The sequence below is a fragment of the Rhincodon typus genome, chromosome 5 (assembly GCF_021869965.1).
Source record: "Rhincodon typus isolate 14 chromosome 5, sRhiTyp1.1, whole genome shotgun sequence".
Classification (NCBI taxonomy): Eukaryota; Metazoa; Chordata; class Chondrichthyes; order Orectolobiformes; family Rhincodontidae; genus Rhincodon; species Rhincodon typus.
In genome coordinates, this window is record NC_063336.1 from 5,711,478 (window position 1) to 5,728,805 (window position 17,328).

The following is a 17,328-nucleotide window of genomic DNA, read 5'->3' on the forward strand; positions in this document are numbered from 1 at the left end:
ATAGAACAGGAGGAGCACACCACGACTTTCAACTCTCCTGCAATCACTTACCCATTTAAACCTTTTGGAAGATACTCAATATTAATTTCTCTAGGGTCATTCTTTCCTATTCCTTGTTACTAAAAGATAGAGTCCTTGGAAATTATAAACCACAAAAAGACCTTAGAAACTACGTGCGAGAAAAGTTGTAAATATTTAACTGACCTTACCTACTACTTGCCAATCAGCTCTCTCTCTTTGTGGCGCTACTCCTACAATAGGGCAAGACCACTCTAGTTTTTGGGGATTTCACTCCTTGTTTCTTCCTGAAGAGCAAGACACCCTTCCCAGCCTGCTTCAATGATGCCAACTGAGAGGACACTCTTCCCAGACTACATCAAGGCAATGCCTACTGCAAAGACACTCTTCTCAGACAAGCCAAAAGGATCAGTGCAGCAAACATTGAACCATAACTGCCTTCCCAGTCTTCCCATATATCCACCAGACCAATATTTTCTACATCTATGCCTGTGTGTAAGGAGAGTTTTAACAAATAGAATTCTACATCAAGAGTTCATAATTGTTTACCTGTAGCTAGAATCTATTTATTTGTTATAAATAGCAATTAGGTTCATAAACCTACTCTTTGATTCATGTCAAAAGACAGGTACATTGTGGAATTTAGTGTACTTTTATAAAAAATCTTTTTGTTGATTGCAGGAATAGTAGGACTTGGTTTCTTGTAGGCTGCCCCAGTGAGGTGTAACAGAAGAGAGATATGAAGATCAAAAGCAGGTAAATTATGACAAGCCTGGATGCCAAAATTAGAGTATTGTGTCAATCCTGTTAGCCTTCAGAATGGTTGTCAGTGTAACCTGACAGCAGGTGAAGAGACTTACCACAAAAGATCCAGAGATCAGATCTCCATGCTAGTAAGTTAGGTTGGAGAAACTGGATTTGCTCTTTCTGGAGCAAAGTCGTTTGAGGGGAAATTTGAAAAAGTGCACAAGAAGACCGCTTAGCTTCATTAGACAAAGAAAAATAGTTTCTATTCGTTTTTTGGTATAAGGATTTATTGTTTTTGGCCAGAAGTGCAGAGGGATGCAAGGAGAATATTTCTGGTGGAAACAGTGGTGATAAATAATTTCAGAAGCAAACCGGATGGACTGTATCCTCTACAGACAGCTGATATGTACTCGCTGGGCTGAACAAACTTCTCCTATGCTGTAATAAGTCTATTAGAGGGGGCTGGTTAGTTCACTTGGCTCAGCAACTATTTGTGATGCTGAATGATGCCAACAGTGCAGGTTCAACTGTGCAGATCAAATTTCAAGGGAAATGGAGTGCTCGATTTCTCCACAAAACTCTTGCTCTGGTACATCGATTACATTATCAGTGCTAGTAGGAACTGCAGATGCTGCAGAATCTGAGATAACAAGGTGTAGAGCTGGATGAACACAGCAGGCCAAGCAGCATCAGAGGAGCAGGAAGGCTGATGTTTTGGGCCTAGACTCTTCTTCAGAAAAAAACCTTCTGCGGGCAGGCCTCAGAAATGTCGATCCCCATCACTGTGGTTGACAGGCCCCTCAGCCATGTCTGACCCATTTCCCACACTTATGCCCTCGCCCGTACTTTTTCTTCCCACTTACCGATGGGGAACCCGATCCTCATTTTCCAACATCCACACCTAAAGCGTCATAAGCAACCATTTCTGCCACCTCCAGTGGGATGCCAACATCAGACACTTCCCTTTGTCAGCCTTCCGCAAGGACCATGCCTTCCAGGACACCCTTGTCCACTCCTCCTCCACTCCCAATACGGCACCTTTTCATGCAATCATAGAAGGTGCAACACCTGCCCATTTACTTCCTCGCTCCTCACTATCCAAGGCCACAGACACATCTTCCAGACAAAACAGCAATTTATTCAGTCTAGTTTATTGTATTCGCTGCTCACAATGTTTCTTCTGCACTGAGATGAAACACAAGTTGGGATATCACTTTGTGGAACACCCACATTCTGTATGCAAAAACAACCCTGAATTTCCAGGCACCTGCCACTTCAGTGCACCACCATGCTCAGTGGCCAACATGTGTGTCTTGGGCAAGGCTCTGGCAAGGCTGGAAGAACAGCATCTCATTTTCCACTTCGGTACACTACAGCCTTAAGGACTTAATACCGAGTTCAATACTTTTAGGGCCTGAACACCTTCCACATTCTTTCACGGCCCCCACATCCAAGCCTCGTCATCACATGGGCTGTTGTCATCACAGCCAACCCATTTTCACCTGATGTTCTCCATTTGCAGATTTTCTTTCTCCCTAAATAAAAACAGAAAGAACTGCAGATGCTGTAAATCAGGAACAAAAACAGAAGTTGCTGGAAAAGCTCAGCAGGTCTGGCAGCATCTGTGAAGAGAAATTCAGAGTTAACGTTTCAGATCCAGCAACCCTTCCTCAGCATCATGGAAAGCATCATATCCAGATACATCACAGCTTTGTATGGCAACTGCTCTGCCCAAGACCACAAGCAACTGCAGTGAGTTGTGAACTCAGTCCATAAATGTAAATGAAAATGTTCCGCCCAAACTGTATTGACTAAATGGCTTCATTGTATTGAATATTAAACAGAGACTAATTGAAGTGGATGAATTTAAAATATAACTGAGTTCCACTGCGTTATGGTTAATTACTATTAGTTTGATATTTAAATTCAAACTAAGTCATTGCAGTTTATTCATAATCCAAAGTTATTTCATACAAATTATTGGATTATGCACACTGCAGTGTCAGCAGGTATCACCGTTAATTTAGTTAAATTTGTCACATTAGGTTAATAGCCTCCTTCGTTGAATATTATGCTGAGATTTTAGTTAATGACACATTGGAGCAGTAATTAATTTTTAAAAGAACATGGAAGAGTTCGTTAAGGAAGACATAATACTGTGATTTTTGAAGTGCATTTTTATCAAAATCGACATTGTGTTACAAAAAAAATTAACATTGGATACAGCAAATGTAGAATACTTGGGATTTCCACAAGGTATTTAATAAGATACCACACAAAAATAAATAACATGCAAGCTAAGGATTCATGGAATTGGCAGCAGTATTACTATGAACGAGCGATTGGTTGATGGACAGAGAAATAGAGATGAACGCAGTGCATAAAGCTGGCAGGCTGTGATTAGTGGAGTGTTACAAAGATCATTGCTGGAGCCTCAGCTATTTACCAATCTGTATTAACTATTGAATATAGCTCTGGACTCAATTACCTTAAAAAGATTGCCTGCACCCAACAATATAAAGCCCTAATTAGAACATAGGAACAGGAGTTATGCCATTCAGCCCCATGAACCTGTTCCACTCTTCAATGAGATCATGGGTAGTCTGTGGTCTAACTCCATATACCTGCCTTTGGCTCATATCTATTAATATCTTTGCCTAACAAAAATCTCTCTCTCAGATTTAAAATTAACCACTGATCCAGCTTTTATTCTGTTTGTGGAAGACAGTTTAAACATCTATCACCCTCTGTGTGTTGAAGTTCTTCCTAACATCTCTCCTGAACGGTCAGGCCCTAATTCTCAAACTATGCTCCCTAGCTCAAGAATCCTCAAGCAGTGGAAATAGTTTATGTACTGTCTTTTCCTGTTAATATCTTGAAGATAGCAATCTGTAGAAGCACAAACATCACAAAGACAGAAGTTCATAGGTTGATCCACATCAACAATAAATGTGACACACATCACTACAATGTTGGGGCTATTTTCCTATTCTGTCAGTCCATTAACACATTTCCTATACTCATGTTTTCATTTTACTCAGTATGAATTTTCCATGCAGTTTTTTTTCAGAATTTACTGTTGAACAATAATTGATTAATTCTTTCTACAGGTGCCTTTGAAGTGCCCAACTCCTGGTTCTCAACAAAATCACACCTTTGAAATTGTTGACTTTTCAAGATAAGATAGCTCCATCCCCAACCAGAAAGCACTGATACTCACATTTGATATTGAAAGATGCGGCTGCTGTTTTAGCTTCTTCTCCAGTGACTGTATTCCGTGCTATGCACTGAAAGTCTCCACTGTCCTCTCTCCGATCAACTGCGGTAAATTGCAGATTGCTGCCTTCAATGAAGCGTCTCTCAGAAGTCTTCACAGGCTTTCCATTTAGCAACCACTCAAAAACAACATTTGTTGGAAACTCAACCTCACAACGGAGTATTGCACTGCGCCCATGCAAAGCATCCTGGGAGTAGGGCTCCTTGGTGAATAGAATTATCGCCTGTGTATAGCACGCTGGGGGGAGAAAAGACAAGAGTTGTTCCTTATTATATATTCACCCATCCCAGAGACTAGTTCAAGACAACAAAGGGGAGGCAAGGAGAAAAAAAAAGGGGTGGGGGGGGGGGGGGGCGCGCGGGAAAGTATGCAGATAGGAAATAGGGGTGGAGGAGGGTACGGAGTTGTGCAGACAGGCTGAAGGAATGGAGAAGCACACAAAACAGAGGTAGTGGAAGGGAGGGGGTAGGGGAGGGAGAGGGAGGGAGAGCCTATGCTGTAACCATTCTACCGTTTTATATGGCATAAAATATTTTCATTCACATATTCCACAACAACTCTTATGCTTTGCCGCACTTGTCCCATGTGGCAAATCCAGCAACATGAGACTTAGCATATGCAATACAATAAAATTCCATTTGCTACTGGTTTCGCTGTGAATATTTTCCTGTTTGAAGGTGGGTATACAAGCCAGCAATTGAACTTTATATTTCTGATATGATAACTAAATCCCATTTCACCACAGCAAAGACAAATGAATTGATGTACAAGGCATTCAAACCTACTCACAGCAATAATGCAATCGAAAACAATTCAATTTATTAGGAACAGGACTAACCCCTTGACCCCACTCCACCATTCAATAAGGCATGGCTGATCTGTGGCCTAACTGCATATGCCTGCCTTAGACCAATATCCCTTGATGCTCAGGATTACTAAAAATTTGTCTCTCCAAATTTAGATGTACAATTGAATAATCATCAACCACCTTTTGAGGAAGCGAGTTCCAAACGTCCTCTACTCTTTGCATTTAGAAATGCTTGCTAACATCTCTCAAATGGCCTGGCCCTAATTCTTAGACTTTGTCCCTGGTTCTAGAAACTTCAACCAGTGGAAACAGTTTCTTTATCTACACTGTATTTTCCTGCTAATAGGCTTAAGGCCTTGATTAGATCACTGCTTAAACTTTAAATTCTAGAGAAAAAAAGCTTAATTTGTCTAATATCTCCTCCTAGCCTAACCCCTGAAGTCCAGACATCATTCTTACAAACCTGTGTTTAACTCCCTCCAGAGCCAAAATACCCTAACACCCCAAAGGTGTGATGATCAGATCTGCTTACAGTACTTTAGGTGGAGTCTCATTAAGGCTTTGTATAACTGCAGCATAGCATCTGCATCCTTATACTCCAGCACTTTGAGATAAAGGTGAGCACTCCATTAGCCTTCGTGACTATTTTCTGCACCGATTCATGACATTTTAAAGAGCTACACAGCTGAACCTCCAAATGTCATTGTTCACCCAAATACCCTGATACATCCTTTCTTGGTTCAAAATGGATAACCTCACTTACTCATTAAAATCCAGCTGCCACAGCTTTGTCCTTTCACTTAAATTATCAATATCCTATTGTAATTTTATGCTTTCATCAACACTGTCTACAATGTTGACCAATTGTGTCATCAAATTTGGATATTTGACATTTTATGCCATTAGGTCATTAATGGATATTGTGAATAATTGAGGTCCCAACACAGATCTCTGCAGTACACCACTAGATAGATAGATAGAAATTTATTGTTACTTGCATTTGTGAAAATACAGTAAAATATGTATTAGTCACCACGGAGTCATTTTAATACATAAATTACATATACAAAAAACAGACAAAGTAAAGATAAATATAACTTTTTGATCATTCCATGGCTTCTTGGTTTCACAAACCAGTCACTGCCAAAGACTGGAGGCCTGTCCAACTGCCAAGGACCAGGTCATGTCCTACCAATTTGAGTACTTACCCATTATTCCAACTTTCTGTTTCCTGCCACTCAACCAAGTTTCCCATCCATGTCAATAATTTGTTCTCAATTCCAATGAGCTGCCACCTTAGCTAACAGTCTAATATGAGACTTTATCAAAAACATTTTTGAAGTCCAAATAAAGAACATCCATCGATTTACCTCCTCCACCACCTTTGCGACCTGACAAACTCGAGGTTTGTCAGGCATGACCTACCCTTCATGAACACATGCAGACTCTCCCTGATTAATTGAATTTTTTTTTTTGAGGTGATCAGTTGCCTGATCATTGATTATAGACTCCAACAATTTCCCCACCACAGCTCACAGGTCTGTAATTCCCTGGTTTCCTTCTGTCATCTTTTTTAAAGAGCAGAGTTACATGAACAAATTTCCAATTCAGAGGTACAACTGCTGAATCCAGGGAACTCTGAAAGATTATGGTTCAGACATCAACAATGTGTTCTCCTACCTCCTTTAACATTTGTGGATGGAAACCATTGGATCCTGGGGATTTGTCACTCCTCAGTTCTATTAATTGCCCCATTTTTGATGATTTACTTAAACTAATTTTTATTTAGACCCTGTCCCTGACTCTCTCAATTTGTTTGGGACTTCTGGCAAGCTACCCTCCATTTCTGTTGTGAACACTGAAGCAAAATAATTGTTCAGCATGTCTGCCATTAACCCATGGTCCTTGACAATATCCCCACGCTCAGCCTACAGTGGGCCATTGGTACTCTTAATCAACCACTTTCCCTTTATACAACTATAAAATCTTATTGTCTTTTCTGTCTCTTGCAAGTTTCCTCTCATAATCCTTTTCAGCCACTCTGACAAGCCACTTTGTGGCCCTCTATTGGTCTTTGCATTTGTCCCATTCTGTGGGACCTGTACTGTTCTGTGTGTTTTTATAAGCCCTAGCTTTTAATTTTATGCTGTCCCTAATCCCCATGGCTGTTTTCTTTTGAGAGACACAGAGCTTTTCCTTCTCATGGATACAAGTTGCTTCTGAATAACGTTAAATGTTTCATTGAACATCCTCTACCGTTCCTCAGCAGTTTTACCTATTGGCGGAGCTTCCAAGTTTACTGTGGACAAACTCTGCCTCATCCCATTAAAGCCTGCATGACTTAAGTCTGTTCTTTGTTTCTTACAAACACTACGTGAGACTCAATCATGACATGATCACTATTTGACAAATGTTCACAAATAACGAGCTCTTTAATAATATCAGGCTAATTATTAGATACAACATCGTTTGGCTCCTTGTTACATCAAAGACACACTGCCATAGGAAACTGTCCTGGACATACTCAAGAAATTGACAATCTTTCTGGCAGATGCTGTCTGTCTCACCCAATCTGTTAAAATTAAAATCTCCCATTCACACTACTGTCTTTGCTACACAATTGCTTAATTTTAGCATTTATACAATTATATACTTCTCAGCTGTTACTGCATGGTCTATATATGACACCTATTGAGGTTTTAATTTCTTTACAGTTCCTCAGTTTTACCCAATAAAAGGTCTTCACTGAGTGCTTTCCCCTCCTTACATTTTCCCCTCACCACTGACGGGATTCCATTTTCTAATCAGTAATGCTACGCCACCCTGTCTGTCATTTTCGCTACTCCTCCCGTAAGACTTATAACCTGGTATCAAAAACAAAATTGCTGGAAAAGCACAGCAAGTCTGGCAGCATTTGAAGGAAAAAAGAGCTAACGTTTCGGGTCCGGTGGCCCTTCCTCAGAACCGTACACATTATCCTGTCCTTCAGCATCTTACTGTTTCTGAGGAAAGGTCATCAGACCCGAAACGTTAACTGTTTTTTCCTTCACAGACGCTGCCAGACCTGCTGAGCTTTTCCAGCAACTTTGTTTTTGTTCCCGATTCACAGAATCCGCAGTTCTTTCAGTTTATAACCCGGTATGTTTAGTTCCCGGTCCTGACCATCCTGCAGCCAAGCCTCTGTAACGGGTATTATATCTTCGTGACTAATTTGAATCCGTGCTTACAGGTCATTTAATTTGTTCCTCAAACTCTGTGCATTTGTATGAAGAACTCTAATTTGGGCTGTACACGTTATCTTGTCCTTCAGCATCTTATTATTTCTCCCTCCTGTCTTACTCGATGCACTTTTTGCAGTCCCACCTTCATTAACCTGGCCCTGCTTGTCCATTGTTAATCTCTACCTTCTTCTCACATGCTGGCCTGCTGCTCCAGTTCCCAATCCGCTGCCGTACGAGTTCAAACCCTTCCAAGTGGCACTAGCAATCTTCCGGCAAGGATACTGGTGCCTCTCGAGTGAAGGCGCAACACATCCTTTTACACAGGTCCCACTTGTCCTCAAAGAGATCCCAACAATCCAGATATCTGAATCCCTCCCTTTTAAATCAGCTCTTTAGCCATGTATTCAGCTGTACTATCTTCCTATTTCTGGCTGCAAAAGCACGTGACACAAGGAGTAATCCTGAGTTACAACCCTAGCAGTCCTGCTTTTTTAAACTTCCTGCCTAACTCCCCAAATTCCTTTTGCAGGACCTCACCCTTTCTGCTCATGTCATTAGTTCCAAAAGGGCCATGACCTCTGGCTGCTCACCCTCCCCTTTCAGACTGTTGTGTGCCTGCTCGGAGACATCCTTGAACGTGGGCACCAGGGAAACAACATACCATCCTGGAGTCTCACATGCAGCCACAAAAACTCCTATCTGCGTCCTGACTATAGAGTCTCCCACTACCACCATGACTAACCTTATCGCACTTTGACCCTCCTTGCTGTAGAACGGACTCATCTGTGGTGCCCCGTTCTAGCTACTGGGTCGCACATTACAGAACATAATGTCGCTAAGTACAACTTGAATGAAGCACAGCCTTGTCGGACTGACCACTCACCAACAGGCTTCACAGCAGCTGTGGACGACAATGAGCACTTTTTTCATAGAAATGACAATACAGTGTGTACACTAAATATTTTAATATTCTCATTTAAACGCAAACGTATAGCCATTTTCCACTGTAGGCGTTTAATACAGATTTAGCCCTGCAAAAGAATGACCAGAAACAGAAAATAGCTATCCAAAGTCAATTAGAATGAAGCTTATGCACGTGTAACTCCTCCTCCTGTACTGTGAAGCTCCCAATTTGTCAATGAGATGGCTGCAGTAAAAGGGGTTCAAGAAGTCAACCCGTCAGACAGAACTATCTTAACTTAGACAAAAACGTTAACCAGTCAAGACTCAAAGCATTGGCAGTCAAATCAATATCTTTATTGCAGAATTTCTTTAAACAGGAACAGAGGAACAAGAGACGGTCACGTCAAACAGTCAAGCCTGGCTGATCATCCACTTCAATGTCATTTTCCCCACATTCTCTATATCCTTTCATGTTATTGGTATTTAGAAATTTGTCGATTGCTACTTTCTAACCTCATACCATTTAAGAAATAATTTGCACATCCGTTCTTCTTACCAAAGTGGACATCCTCACATTTTTGCTCATTATATTCCACCTGCCATGTTCTTCCCCACTCACCAAATCCATCCAAATACTCCTCTATCCACTTTACATCTTCCTCACAGCATACATTCCCATCTAGTTTTGGCATCCGTAAGCTTGGAAATATTACATTTGGTCCACACATCCAAATCACTGATATGTATGGAGAGTAGCTGGGACCCAAATTCTGACCCTCACCCACGAGTAATAGTCTTGCAAAGTGAGAACGACCTGTTGTTCCTACACTGTTTTATTCTAGTTAACTAATCCTTAATCCATGCAATTCACTACCTCCTAACCCTTGCTAATCAATATCCTGTAAGGGATTACATCTTCAGACTAAGGAGTCACATAGTTAAGACAGAAGCGAGGAGTAATTTCTCTCTCAAAGGGTAGCAAATCTATGGAATTCTTTATTGCAGCGTACTGTATAGGCTGGGTCATTAAGTAAATTCAAAGCAAAGCAGACATAAACAGATTTTTAGTCAGTCAGTCGGGAATCAAGGGTGATGGTGATAATGCAGGAAAGTGGAGTGAGAGTCATCAGATCAGCCATGTTCTCACTGAATGGTAGAACAGACTCAGTGGGCTGAACAGTCTACTACTTCTAATCCTACATCTTACGGCCTTATCAATAGCTTTCTGAAAATTGAAGTATACTACATCCACAGACTTCCCTTTATCAATTCTGTTAGTAACATCCTCCAACAACTCCAACAGCTTTATCAAACTCAAATTGCCTTTCACAAATCCATACTGACTATGCCCAGTCATTAGTATCCAAGTGTCTATTATAATAGATTTGTGCACCTTCCCTTCTATTAAGGCCAAGAGGTCTATAGTTCCTCATTCTCTTCCTCCCCTCTTAAATGGCTGAAAGACGCTTGCTTCCAGTCATCAGGAACCATTCCAGAATCTATTGAATTTTCAGCAATGATCATCAATATGCCCACTATCTCCGTGGCTTTCAACATTCTGGGATGCAGAATATCAGGCCCCCTCCAATTAATTTCTCCAACACAACCTTACTAATACTAATTTCCTTTAATTCATTCTCCCTAGCATTTGGATCTCTAATTCTGGTAGATTTCTAGAATTTTCTCAGTGAAGACAGGCACAAAGTAATCATTTAGTTTCTCAATTATTTCTCCATTACCCATTGTAAATTCATCTGACACTGCCTGTAATAGACTCTCATTTGCCTTAGTCAAACTTTTATTTTATACACAGGTACGTTCCTTTTTAAGATACCCGTAGTAGCTTTTACAGTCCACTCGTGTGTTTGGCTCGTTTATGTTCATAATCTATTCTTCCTGTCATTCAGTTTCTTGGTTGTCCTTTGCTAAATTCTAAAATCCTCAGAGTTACCACTTATTCTGCCAACTTTATAAGCCTTTTCTTTTAATTGCATTTCAATTTCAAAAGTTCCTTTGTTGGTCATAGTTGACAGGTGTTTTTGGGGTTTTCTGCCGTAAAGGAATGTAGAGTTGATGTAATGTATTTTCTAAATCCATCTAATCCATTTTTCTCACCAATCCTTCATAATATTCCTTGTTCAAATTTAATATCCTGGCTTTAGATTGTGTTTCAAAAGGGAGGTAGCTCAACGTAAAATTCTAAATATTGTAGTCAATCATCTCTGAAGGCTCTTTAGAACAAGATTATTAATTAGTCCTTTTCATGACATATCAGATCTGAAACAGTGTTTTCTCTAGTTGGCTCAACACACTGTTCTAGATAACCATTCTTAACACTTCAGAAATTAAATCTTCCACAGTATCTGTGCTTATTACATTTACCAAGTCTACATGTGAAACCACCTAGAAATACCATATTACCTTGTTACCCACCTTGATGTTCTGCTCCTCTCTCTGATTTACCATCAGTTCGGAGGAAGGATCACTTGACCTGAAACGTTAACTCTGATTTCTCTCCACAGATGCTGCCAGACATGCTGAGCTTTTCCAGCAATTTCTGTTTTTGTTATCTTGTTACATGTTTCTCTAATCTCCTGATTATCACTCCATCGTTGTTGCTGGGTCAAAATTCTAGAATTCACGAACAGAATTGTGGGTCTATCTACAGCACATGGACAGCAGTGGTTCAAGGCCACGGCTCACCATCAAGGGCAACTAGGGACAGGCAATAACTGTTGGCCCAGACAGTGAAACCTACGTCCCACGAAAGAAAAATCAAACTACCGCTACCGATGGGTCGGTGGTGTTTAAAAACAACCAATGTCTCTGATCAATTGAACAGATCGGATGTTTGGTTTTTCTGATCAGAGGTCCTCCATTACTAATCTTCTGATCTCATCTCTTATTCCGGAGCAACAACTCCTTTTTATTTATCTTTTCTAAATGCCAAATGTTTTGCATATTCAGTTCCCATTTTAGTCAAAAAAATTATACCTATTAATCTCTAGTTACGCCTTTAAATCATTTACCTTGTAATGAATGCTGCATGCATGCAGAGAAAGTGCCCTAAACTTGGCTTAGAATTTGTAGTATTCTTCGACCAAACACTTACATTTTCTTCAAGTACTCAAACTGGAAAAAGCTACATAAATCTGCTAATCTGCAAAAATAGGCTACAAAATACAAATACAAATGTCACTAAAACTCTTATTTTGCCTCAGATAGGGTCAAATAATTCCCAGAATATACACTTTTTTCTTAAAATTCTTCCCTTTTAGTTTCACTAGAACATAACTAAACAGTTACAGCACAGAAGGAGGCTCAGGCTAGACAGCACAGGTTTAAGATGAGTGGTGAAAGAATTAAGAAAGGAACTGATGGGCAACTTTTTCACAGAGGGCAGTGCGAGCATGGAATGAGTTGCCAGAGGAAGTGGTGGAGGCTGGTACAATTACAACATTTAAAAGACATCTGGATGGGTACGTGGATAAGATAGGTTTAGAGGGATACAGGCCAAATGCAGGCAAATGGGACTTATTCAGCTTCAGAAGCCTGGTCGGCATTGACGAGTTGGGTCGAAGGGTCTGTTTCCATGCTGTGTGACTCTATGATTCCATGCCAGTCTTCTGCAACAGTTACTCAGCTAGTGCCACTCTGCTGCTCTTTTATCATAGCCCAGCAAAATATTTTCTCTTCAGAGACCTATCCAACTCCCTTTTGAAATCTACAATTGAATCTGCCTCACCACATTCCCAGGTCAGTGTACACCAGAATGTAAATCGAAGAAAACAGGTTCTGAACCACAAAATTGAACAAAAAAAGAATGCCATGGAACAAGTTTCACAGCAACTTTGTAACTGTTCCTTCAAGTTTTAATTACTGCAGTGGTATATCCATTGGAGTTAGATTGTGGCACTAGCTGCTTGCATTCACCTTTCCTGCAACATGGAAGTGACGTGGAAAAGAAGGTGACAGGGTGGGGCTTCTCCCATCAGCTGGTAAGTGTCTCACATTGCAGAAGGCCCATGATATTAAGTGCCAGTCAGGCAATTAAGTAAACAGCAGATCCTGTGGGCCATCCACAGTATAACATCCTGAGAGCGGAATTTCCAGTCGAGCACTGCCAGCCACTGAAAAGGTAAGCCAATTGTCATAGCCGTTGGTGCCACCAAATGGCCAGCAGTAGTTGTCAGCATTGGATCCACCACAGACTTAGGATTAACAAGGTGTTTCAAGCAACCAGCAAACACTAAAGAAATAATTCAGAAATTCATTAATTTCCACCCAAATAATAAATAAGAGGTGATATTGTTTTTAAAATGGATTTGTTCACCTCAAGATCATTTTGCACTTGCATGGAGGAGATTTCAAAGAGCAGGTTTGTTGAAGGGTGAGTTAAGTGTCAGTATCTTTCAAAAACTAGTCTGTGGATACAACAGGTTGCATGCTAAGAGTTAAAGAAACGTCTCCCTTTCCCACTTTTTAAAATTTACTTTGATTGCTATTCTATCTCAATGCAACAGAATGAGCTGGCTGGTGAGTAACTTTAACCTATTCGACTTTTAATAAATAGTTGATGCAGTTAAAAATAAGGCAAGACAGCTCAGCTGAGTAGAAACTACATTCTGTAGCATGTGTAGAGTTATGACTGACCACGTGTCCAAAACTAAAACATCTACAGGAAGCATCACCATCCACACAAGCCTGAGCTCTAAGTTTCAGAGCTCACTGGTGGCGAGAGTCATTGTTGCAGACCCATGATGCAAAGGACTACCTGAAATTCATGCTGAGGGAGTTGGTCACATCACAATTTAGGGGTGTGCAAGCAAATAATAGGGTCTAAGAGATTAGTAATACTAATGGGGGATTCTTCAGTTAGGAGAACAATTCAACATTTCTCCAGCTCTGAACTTATTCCAGGATGGGTCTTGTCTGCTTGATCAAGGAGGCAACAGGCCAGCTGCAAGACATTCTTCTGAGTGAGGGGTGAACAGCCAGGAGGTTATGGTCCATGTCAGTACTAATGACTTGGATATGAAAAGGGAAGGGCTTCTAAAAGCAGTTTTCAGGAAGCATATTTAAAGGTGAGATAGATAGATAGATAGATAAATTCTTAATCAGTTGGGAAATCAAGGGTTATGAGCAAAGGGCAGCAAAGTGAATGTGAGGAGTGTCAGATCAGCCATGATCCTACTGAATGGTGGAGCAGGCTCGAGGGGCCAAATGGCCTACTCCTGTTCCTATTGCTTACAATCTTACAGATCAAAGTGGAGAATATTGTTAAAAGGGTTGAATTAAATGCACTGAATACACATACCATTTGCAAAAATATGATGGTTTAAATGCACACTGAGGTACATGGATAGGATTTAATTGTCATTCGAGACATGACTACAAGGTGTTGATTAAGATTGGGAACTAATTATCCAAGAATACGTTACATTTAGGAGAGAAAGGCAAAAAAGGGAAGAAAGGTATGGTAGCATTCCTAATAAAGGATGACCAATAAATTCTTAAGAGCATTTTGTTTGAAGGATTAAGGTACAGAATCAATTTGGTTGGAGCTATAAAACAGAAAGAGTAGAAGACAATGGTGGGTGTTACTAATTTAGTACTGAAGTTGGACACACTAAGTCAGACAAGCATCAACACAAGCAAGAGAAACAACAGGCAACTTCAATATGCCCACAGACGAGAGTAACCAAGACGGCGCAGTGTGTACGAGATTGGTTTCTATGAGTGTACTAGAAATCTTTCACTTCACCTAACAAAGGAGCAGCGCTTCAAAAGCTGTGATTTCAAACAAACCTGTTGGACCATAACCTGGTGTCATGTGACTTCTGACCTTTATACCAAGTTTGTGACATAACAGATTCCTCTTCCTACAATCAAAATTATTTATCAGTTTCTTTTCTAACTCTCCTAACTACTTTATGTTGACCAATGAATTTCCCTTTCAGAAGTTCATCTTTCAAAGGCAACAATACCAAAACTTCACCTCCTGCTTGAAATATTCTGGGTGCTGAATAGTTATCTGCCCATTGTTTCATTTGTGCTTGTGGAAGCCTGGCAGCATGTATGGGGAGAAAGTGGAGTTAAAATTTCAAGTCCAGCGTCTCCCCTACAACTGTTGCCAGTTGTGCTGCATTTCACCAGCAATTTCTGGTTTTGCTTCAAAAGGTAAACATTTCTTTTCTGTACTCTGAATCATAATTCATTCTCCTCACCAGAGCCTGTACCAGCATTTAATATCTCCTGCTTCAGATGCATTATCTTAAGCTGATATTAATGACCCCTTGCCTTCTCTTCTCTATTCTAACTATAATATCCTCATTATTTCCTGTCTTTTTAATTCTAATTTCTCTCCTTTTCTTTTTATGTCATATTTAGTTGCGTCATTCTCTTCTTCTGCCAGCTGCTTAAAGATAAACAAACACCTAATTCTGATGTTCCACTACCAATAGTTAGTCACTCATATTTCCTCTAAATGCAGTGCCTTTTTTATTCACAGGACACAGACATCACTGCCTGGCCAGCACTTATTGCCCATCCCTAATTGCCCTTGAGAAAGTGGTAGTGAGCTGCCTTCTTGAACCGCCACAGGGGAGAATTTAGAGATTTTGATCAAGTGACAATGAAGGAACATTGATATATTTGAGTCAGGATGAGGAGTGGCTTGCAGAGGAACTTGCAGGTGGTAGTGTTCCCATGTATGTTTGTTACCCGTGCCACGTGCTAGCGAGGCGAGGAATAGGCAGAGACAGCAGTTGAACACTTGGCTACAGGGATGGTGCAGGAGGGAGAGATTCAGATACCTGGATAATTGGGGCTCATTCTGGGGTAGGTGGGACCTCTACAAACGGGATGGTCTACACCTGAACCAGAGGGGTACCAATATCCTGGGGGGGAAATTTGCTAATGCTCTTCGGGAGGGTTTAAACTAATTCAGCAGGGGGATGGGAACCTGAATTGTAGCTCCAGTGTACAGGAGGTTGAGAGTAGTGAGGTCATAAATAAGGTTTCAAGGTCGCAGGAGTGTACCGGCAGGCAGGAAGGTGGTTTGAAGTGTGTCTACTTCAATGCCAGGAGTGTCCGGAATAAGGTGGGTGAACTTGCAGCATGGGTTGGTACCTGGGACTTCGATGTTGTGGCCATTTCGGAGACATGGATAGAGCAGGGACAGGAATGGTTGTTGCAGGTTCCGGGGTTTAGATGTTTCAGTAAGATCAGGGAAGGTGGTAAAAGAGGGGGAGGTGTGGCATTGTTAGTCAACGACAGTATTACGGTGGCAGAAAGGACATTTGATGACAACTCGTCGGCTGAGGTAGTATGGGCTGAGGTAAGAAACAGGAAAGGAGAGGTCACCCTGTTGGGAGTTTTCTATAGGCCTCCGAAAAGTTCCAGGGATGTAGAGGAAAAGATTGCAAAGATGATTCTGGATAGGAGCAAAAGTAACAGGGTAGTTGTTATGGGGGACTTTAACTTTCCAAATATTGACTGGAAACGCTATAGTTCAAGTACTTCAGATGGGTCAGTTTTTGTCCAATGTGTGCAGGAGGGTTTCCTGACACAGTATGTAGATAGGCCAACAAGAGGCGAGGCCACATTGGATTTGGTACTGGGTAATGAACCAGGCCAGGTGTTAGATTTGGAGGTAGGTGAGCACTTTGGTGATAGTGACCACAATTCGGTTACGTTTACTTTAGCGATGGAAAGGGATAGGTATATACCGCAGGGCAAGAGTTATAGCTGGGGGAAAGGCAATTATGAGGCGATGAGGCAAGATTTAGGATGCATAGGATGGAGAAGGAAACTGCAGGGGCTGGGCACAATTGAAATGTGGAGCTTGTTCAAGGAACAGCTACTGCGTGTCCTTGAGAAGTATGTACCTGTCAGGCAGGGAGGAAGTGGTCGAGCGAGGGAACCGTGGTTTACTAAAGAAGTTGAATCTCTTGTCAAGAGGAAGAAGGAGGCTTATGTAAAGATAAGGCATGAAGGCTCAGCTAGGGCGCTTGAGAGTTACAAGTTAGCCAGGAAGGACCTAAAGAGAGAGCTAAGAAGAGCCAGGAGGGGACATGAGAAGTCTTTAGCAGGTAGGATCAAGGAAAAACCTAAAGCTTTCTATAGGTATGTCAGGAATAAAAGAATGACTAGAGTAAGATTGGGGCCGGTCAAGGACAGTAGTGGGAAGTTGTGCGTGGAGTCCGAAGAGATAGGAGAGGCGCTAAATGAATATTTTTCGTCAGTATTCACACAGGAAAAAGACAATGTTGTCGAGGAGAATACTGAGATACAGGCTATTAGACTAGACGGGATTGAGGTTCATAAGGAGGAGGTGTTAGCAATTCTGGAAG

The 17,328-nt window shown here is 41.1% G+C and overlaps 1 protein-coding gene across 2 annotated transcripts in view; it reads right to left on the reverse strand.

Annotated features, from left to right (window-relative positions):
- The window catches only part of LOC109914051 (inactive tyrosine-protein kinase 7-like), a 208,010-nt gene that overhangs the window by 111,018 nt on the left and 79,664 nt on the right, over positions 1–17,328 (reverse strand). For both annotated transcript variants that reach the window (XR_007262104.1, XM_048596950.1), the window contains exon 2: positions 3,986–4,279. Coding sequence is in view for 1 of the 2 variants with exons in the window: in XM_048596950.1 (XP_048452907.1) it covers positions 3,986–4,279 (294 nt within the window). In the remaining variant the exon portion in view is untranslated. The remainder of the gene's footprint in view (positions 1–3,985; positions 4,280–17,328) is intronic.